The following is a 7841-nucleotide window of genomic DNA, read 5'->3' on the forward strand; positions in this document are numbered from 1 at the left end:
TAACTGCAAGAAACAGCCCCCAAAACATTCTCATGAACATGTTGTCCATTGTTTGGGCATTTCTTCACATGATTTTATGGGTACAAGGAGACGGATGTTGATATCGGATAGCCAGCAGTTACTCATGCTTGGAAAGGCTAGCATAACAAAGTGAACCAAGGGCAAACCACAGCCTGTCCTGATCACTATAGGCAGCTATTTCCTTCTTATCTGCTATGAGATCAGAGATGCTAAATTAGGTCAAAAAGGTGCAGATAAGTTCCAAATGCTTAGTTAAACCTAAAGGAACTGGAATACAATTTGGTTCACCAGCCCCTGCCCACCCTACCCTTATTGCTCCTTGGCTGCCAAAATCTGTAATCTTGCAGGAAGACAGGTTGCCAAAACTCTGTCCAATAAACAAGCTACTTGTGAGTCCATCTGACTCGTTTACAAGCCCCCGGTTCACTTGTAATTGGGCAGTGTGAACTTAAATGAACCGAAAAGAAAAATGTACAACATTTTCATCTGTGGTTAAGACCAAAGAAAACAGACTCACAAAGGTGTGATCACACCTTTTCAAATCCGCGTTCCCGGCTGCTCAGGCCTGACCCTCAAGCAAGGCGGCGCAACCTTCTCCAACTGGTCAAGTGGAGCTGGTGGCTGGCCAACAGAAGGAAAATGGTGGCTTTTTTAATGAGCAACTCACAGCTTCTGGTGTCGATGTGTACAACTGCATGAGTTGCTGAAAAAGAGCATGATGCATGCTTCAGTCAACATTTCCCTAGTTAAATCGTGTTTATACACACTCACACAAACGCACGCACACACATGCGCTCAGCAGGGGGTTGCCCTCAGCTCTAATCCTGGTAACCTCATCGTGTGGTCTGTCCCTCTGTAGTCTGCAAGCTTTGCCTTCCGCGTTGCGGTCAAAATAGATTCTACCACAATGTGAACACCTCTCAGTCTCTTTTTCACCAACACACACACACACACACACACTAAAGATGTCTCTTAGCTTCGCCACGGTTTATCCCACCGCAGCTGCATGAGCCACAGCCTCATGAGATTTCTCACCGCGTCGTCAACACCTCTCCGTTTCAGTGTGCGGTCCAGATTTGGCTGCACCCTCATGGCCCCGCCAACATCTGGTTGATTTTTATTGACTGCTTTGTGAATGGCACTATCTTCTGATGCCTTCTGGGTTGTCCATCACCAATAAAAGGGGATATGCATGTCGTGTGTCTGACGGTCTCTTAGGGCCTGTGTGAATGTCTCGGTTTCATATTTTCAGACCACTTAAAGCCCTTTTCGGTCTCTGCGACCACATTGAGAGCTCCTCGGTCAAGTGTGCTCGTCCAAGAAGTCAGAGTACTTAGCCTCCACCAATCAGTCCAATCTTATGAAGCTCAACACTGAGTGCGTTTTCATGCAATCGAATTATTGGCTTAGTCGGACTGAAATCGAATTATCCGTTTCATGTAAACACCTTTGTCGGACTATGTGCGGTCCGACTTCGATCCGATTCACACCCCTACATAGCTCGGTCCGATCCAGTTGATAATTCGACTCTCGCGGCATGTAATGGTGAAATCGATTCGGAACTGGACTTTGCGTCTTTGCGCATGCTCGAGATCCCGCCGCCCTCCTCCCTCCCATGTCGTGACCCGGAAGTCGAAAGAGACGATAAATTAAATTCTCCGTGTACCTTCGGCGACGGCGTCTTCTCTCCGTTATCAACTCAGCCAATAGCGCCATTTGCATTCGCTGTACTCCTATTAACACCATGGAAGAATAGTAGAGGATGTAGTCGCCTTGCTCTCTGTTCGCCATCTTTCTCGAAATGTTGTTGTTGGTGGTGGTGAAGAGGTCAAGCGGAAATGGCTGTATCACCACGAGTTGTAATGAAAACAGCGCCGCCTATCGTATCGGATATGACATGCTTTCGGCCAATGATTCGAATTACTCACTGCCATGTATATTGGGATAACAGCAGATCCCCCAAAAGATAGCATAGTCCGACTAAAGCAAGATTCGAATTATACCATCATGTAAACGCACTGACTAAATCTAGGTGCTCAAGGTTTTGGAGAGCACAAAAGAAAGGCTGTTCCCAGGTTGTAAAAGAGGTTTTAGAAAGTTTTTTTCCCCGATGGATTACATTTTTAGGTTGAATAGATTATATGAATAGAAGTCACCTTTTGACCTCGAGAGTGGGTTAACGGCTGTTGTACATTCTCTTAAGTAATAAAATGTTGCTTCAAACTTTTTTTTCATTCCAGAGGAAATAAAATGTGATACCATGAAGGCTGTCTTGAGGATCTTGGAATATTCAGTCCAAACCTACTACAATGGGGCTGAGTAATCATCTTTGAAAGCCTCCTTTTGTCTTGTTTCTGGTCAGATTTGTAGCATAGTTCTTACTCTGTGCTCAGGCCCTTCAGAGGCATTTAAATGCTAATGTGTATCTCATCTGTCACATGGCGATGTCTGGTCCAGGTCCAGTCCCGTCCAGTCATGTCCAGTATATTTTAACTCCCGGAGCAGCAGGTTGAATCGGCCTTTTGTGTCCTCTGCTGCCGAGTGCAATAACGATCCATTCAGCTCCAGGTCGGAAAAGCTCCGTGAACCGGCACCTCCCTGTTCTCATCAAAGACGTCTTAAAGACATCGAGTCAGAACAACTATGGCTTTCATATTTCAGACTTAAATCTAAGCTTATGAATAATAAAAGAGTCACCCGCTTTACATTTTCCTTGTATTGATTTCACGGGCATTCCGAGGTTACTGGAAACATTGGTCCAGTCTCTCAACAGTCTTCCATTTTTTTCTTCTTCTTCTTTTAAGAAAAGAAGTGCCCACGGCTGTTTTTAACTTACAACTGTATACTTAGTTTGTTGCAGATCAGAAGCAAAGGTCAATCGGATAGAATACAGTTGTCCTTTGTGAGCCTCTTTCCACCCCTCGCCTGGTCTTCTCTCTTTTCACTCTCCTCTTCACCCCCTTCGCTCTCAGCTGCAAACAGGATTACTTGGTGCTCGTGTATCACTCTGTTGTGTCCACATGAACACACATACACCATTTAGGGACATTGCACTGAATTACATGTGCACCAAAAGGGGCTTCTAAGCGAGCAATACATACCAATAAAGACACAAACTATTTTGGGAATGCAGCTGCTGTGAAAACAATACACCTGATGGTTGCCTCTGATTTGGCAGATGTCCCCAATCATCTGGTTAAAAGTCCGACGGTGGTCCCCGAATGGCACAGGCCAGACCGACACCCTAAATGCACACTTCCTGGAACAGAGCAAGACATTAAATTAGAGCTTAATAAGGAAACGTACACACAGATGGGGAAAGTGAGACGGGTTGGGAGTGAGTCAATGACAACATTTGCCTTCCCCTCTTGTTTCTTCTTTTCCCATTGAGAGGGAAACTGTGGGTGTAATGGGTTGTTCATGTGCGTAAGAGAAGTATGTTTACAGCACTAGCCGTGTGGGGCCTCGTCTCAATATTCCTGGATGGCGGCTCAATTCAATTGGGAATATGGTGAAGATGATGGCCTTACTGTTTTTCTCCACTTCTGTCCTTTTTGGCCAGGCTCTCCGTCTTCTCCATAAATCACTCAATATGCACTCATACACAAACACACACTGCCGCCCCCCCCCCCCCCCCTCTCTCTCTCTCTCTCTCACACACACACATACTGAAGTAGAGAGAGGACACATAGGAAAGAGCGCTTTGGCTCGGAGACCGAGGGGACATTGGCTTTGCCTCTGCTTTGGTGCGATGTATATATTTCAAACTAAAATAAGAATACCTACTGCCAGCACTTTTGGATATGTGTCCAGCAGACCTTTGACACACACACACACACACACTCTCACAGACGCACACAGGGTACGGCCTGCTGCCAACAATAAGACTTGTTTAACGAGTCTCGGCGCTTTGTTGATTTCAATCTCGGGGCTTTGTTGTTTTTGTGAATCGACGCTCACCGAGGCCAATATTAATCTTCGCCATGTGTATACACGAGGTGTCCAGCGCTCCGCGGCAGAACTGGGAACTGTCGTGCGACAGCGTTCGGTTCGAATTGGGTGAAGTCTTGTTGGCTCACTGGTTTGCCGTTTCCCCCCCGTTGCCAGGTCTGCTGTTTACAGTGCTGTGGTAGATCCTTTCCTCCATCGCCTCCATCTTTCTCCCCGCCGCCTCCTTCTCCCCACCTCGTACTCCTGCGGCGAACTCCCCTTGGCCTGGTCCGGTGTTTGTGTTCTGGATTATGTGTTCCTCGATGGCAGTGTGTGCGGGTGCAGAGAGACACAAAGGGCCTTGGCAGGGCGGCCGGTTTCCAGGTGCTTCTCTGGTGTTTGGCAGCTCTCGGCCTGCGCCTGACCAAGTCCTCTCCTCCTCACTGGGTCTGCGCTCTCGTCTCTCCTCCTGCATTACTGCGCTCGCGAGAAAAACCCTCCTGCCGTTTGCAACACAGGCGTCGCCGCAAGACGGGAACACAAGAACAGTGTTCCTGCTTTTGATTGAAGGTTGTGCATGTTTGGCTTCAGCTGCTCCTCAAAGCTAGTATCAGAGAGTTTGGACTCAGATGGCCCGGTTTTAGAGAGTAACATAGATTCAAGTATCGTACCAAAATAGTAATTTGTTATAATAGTTGTGTTTTGCATGGTTGGATGCAGTTCGATGCGAGGTCATGCCAGTGTTGTCAGATTGGACATGTCGGGCTGGATTGTAGTTCACATGCATAAAGACTGTGTTGTGGTTAATATCTTAACCCTCCTGTCGCCTTAGGGTCATTTTGACCCGATTCAATGTTTCACCCTCCTGTTACCTTTATATTTACTAACATATTTTACCCTTTGGGTTCAATTTGACGCCAGCAATTAAAACCTCCAGAAAATTATTAGAATTAATATTGTTTTCCAAGTTTAAGTGTGAGGCACTTTATGTTTGTTTGTTGACTACCGAAAGAACACCGACATTAAACAATGAATTGGGTCAAATTAATCCTAATGGACACGAGGGTTAATGCCGTGACCTCTGGATCTTTGCAGGCTCAGACCCAGCAGGTCTCCAGGGTTTACTGTTTTTCTCTGAAAACCTCAAATTAGGATTAGTAAGTAACTAGGAAATGTGGTTGAAGGGAGACTACAGCCTCTCAACAATTATTTTGTTTTAGAAGAATTTAGTATTGTCTTAAATGGACAGGTGACACAATTATTAATAATCTCGATGGAAGTCGTATTTTAAAATACTCTTTGCAGCATGGCCATTGTGTTGTTATTATGCTCGTTTGCATTGCCTCCCCAATTAACTATTACCAGTTATATCTGTTATCAGACGCATCGGATGCTATCAGTGTCCAGTGAAGCTTCTGCTATTATCATCTGAACCTGAGAGAATATTTGGGAAACTATGACCATTACATACACCACATTTGGTGCAGGCTCCATTGGGTCAGTCATGTTTGAAGTATGGAGCATCTCATAGCAAGCATCCAGTCACCAAGCATCTTTATTAACCTGGTCTTCTATTTTTTTATTTTATTTTCATCATGATGTTATCTTGTTCTTGGCCGTAACTTAACGTAACAAAACAAAACGTATGCAAATATGCTCTTGAACATCCAAGCATACGAGGATGATCCCTCCGACTCCCGCTGTCGTCTCGGTCGAGCGGGTTTCGGAGTGGAGAGTCTTTGGCTGAGCGAGCTTCATGTTGTCCCCTCCTTTGGGAATTAAACCATGCTCCGTGGTAATTATATGCGTTTTTCTTGGTATTTTGGGGGTTGGAGACAGACAAAGTAACATTCACATCAGAGCCAGACCATTCCTTAACGCCTACACAATAACCCTAAACTAAATATTTTGCATATTTAAACAGAATAGTTGATTGACAATTCATTTCATGTGGGTAGGCCCTTTTGAATTAACTCAGAAGTGTGCGAGTCGCATTCTGACATTTGGCTGAGTCATTACGAAGTGGAAGCTGTTTACTGTAAACTACAACGTTAGTGATCATGAATACCTTTGGGAGCGTTAGCGCTCAAAACGGAGCGATACAAGTGCAGCTTCATCATCAAAAGTCGAGTCATTTGAGGACAGCAATGATTTGGCTCCAGTGGAGACTGATAACAGTGAATTCTTGTTGCCAGGTGTCCATGGGAAAGGCTGAGAGGGAGAGGCTGTGCGTGCACCCACTGACCTGTGAGTGTTTAGTGCGTGGGGGTGCACGTGTGTGTACTGTACTCTACACAGACTACGGTCGGGCCAGCGGTGCATTAGCCATGGCCAGAGATGGGTTGGTATGGAATAAATAATGGATACCATCCTTTCCCCCTGAATAAATCAAGACCAGAGAAATGGAGAGTGATGCGAGATTAAATGTGGGAGAGAGTTGGAGAAATTAAATGCCAGAGAAAAAGACGGCGTTTCTATGACTGGAAACGGTGATATCAGCGGAGAGACAAGTTATCTCACGTCTCTTCTGCAAAGAAAGGGAATTGGTTTCAGGGAAATGCAGTTTGACGCCTTGTTTTTCCTTTTTTCACAAAAAAATGGTTTATGAAATGATTTTAAATACAAAATAAACAACAAATTCCTTTTGCAGAGACATGCTAATCTTTCTCTTTTTTTTGCCTTTGCATTCAAGGCCCAGGGCCAGACGTTCAGCTTCCCGGACCTCTTCCCAGAAAAGGATCAAACGTCCACGGAGGGCTCCATGGAGGAAATGCAGGAGAAGTTCATGGAGGACGAGAAGCAGAGGCAGAAACCCGACCCCAGGAGGGGCGGGGTCACGGAGTGGTTCGGGCTGTGAGACCGCCCCCTGACCGTGAACTCTGCTCGTATGGTGTGGCGTGGGTGTTTCATTGGGAGCAACGTGTACTGACTTACGCCACCGTTGTGATGTCACTTCTATTTCTGTATAAAAGAGTCACACGTGTGGAGTAAAGAAGAATGTGTGTGAGTGCGTGAATGTGGTCTAGTAACTCAAGCAAGAACAGAAACGCAGGAGGAGAGGCCCGGCTCCATCTTTCATGAAACCGGCCCTCCGTACAGGATCACCATCACCTCAAATGACCTCCTCTTCTGCCTCCTCCCCCCCTTCCTGCTCCACCTTCTTCTCCTTCTCCCTCTTTAACGACGGTACCTCTGCACCCTTCTTTCTTTGACTCGACTTTCCCTGGGAGTTTCCATTCCTTCTCTCCGACGCTCCTCTTCCTCTCCCATGCTGGGGAGGGGTATATTGTGGCATCCCTAGTCGCCCTGACTCTCAGCCAGTTGGATCAGACTACCTGGACAACCCGCATCCTTTCCTCTTTTTATGAGTTTGCCTTGGATTAATTGACCACTTTAGGTAAACAACAATTGAGTTGTTGTTTAAGCAAAGCAACGACATGGAATTTGCTGTAGTGTTTTATTATTTTGCGGTAGCACCTCTTGCCATAAATCTTGAGAGATTGTACCCAGTGTTTGCCCAGCATGCAGGACTTGCCAGTGAATCTGTCTAATTGTAAGTGCTGTTGGAATAAGAACTAATAAACGGTCACTTGTCCAAAAGTGCTCCGCTTTCTTTTTCTCGTGTTCGCCTCATCTCCCACGGCTGCTGCGCTCAACAACTGGCACTTCGAGACGCCGTTTGCCACACAAGCTGGCCTCCGCCTGCGCCAACGTGGTCTGGTAGCTGTTTTGACAAAGTAATGATCTGTGTTTGAATCGGGCCACTTGAGGACTGAGCCCTCTTACGGTAATCAGGCCCATAAAGGGGAGGGACCCTCCATTATGCTGAAAGGCCAAGGTTACAGTAAGTGTCCCCCAGCCGTGACCACCAATGCTGGCTGGCTAATACA

General features: G+C 46.2%; 1 protein-coding gene across 1 annotated transcript in view; it reads left to right on the plus strand.

Moving 5' to 3' along the window:
* mrpl23 (mitochondrial ribosomal protein L23) overlaps nt 1–7554 on the plus strand; it is a 32421-nt gene extending 24867 nt beyond the window's left edge. The window contains exon 5 of the mRNA XM_056416812.1: nt 6644–7554. Coding sequence (XP_056272787.1) covers nt 6644–6808 — 165 coding nt within the window. The 3' untranslated portion in view covers nt 6809–7554. The remainder of the gene's footprint in view (nt 1–6643) is intronic.
* The last annotated feature ends 287 nt before the right edge of the window (nt 7555–7841 follow it).

This window comes from Pseudoliparis swirei, chromosome 6 (assembly GCF_029220125.1).
Source record: "Pseudoliparis swirei isolate HS2019 ecotype Mariana Trench chromosome 6, NWPU_hadal_v1, whole genome shotgun sequence".
NCBI lineage: Eukaryota > Metazoa > Chordata > Actinopteri > Perciformes > Liparidae > Pseudoliparis > Pseudoliparis swirei.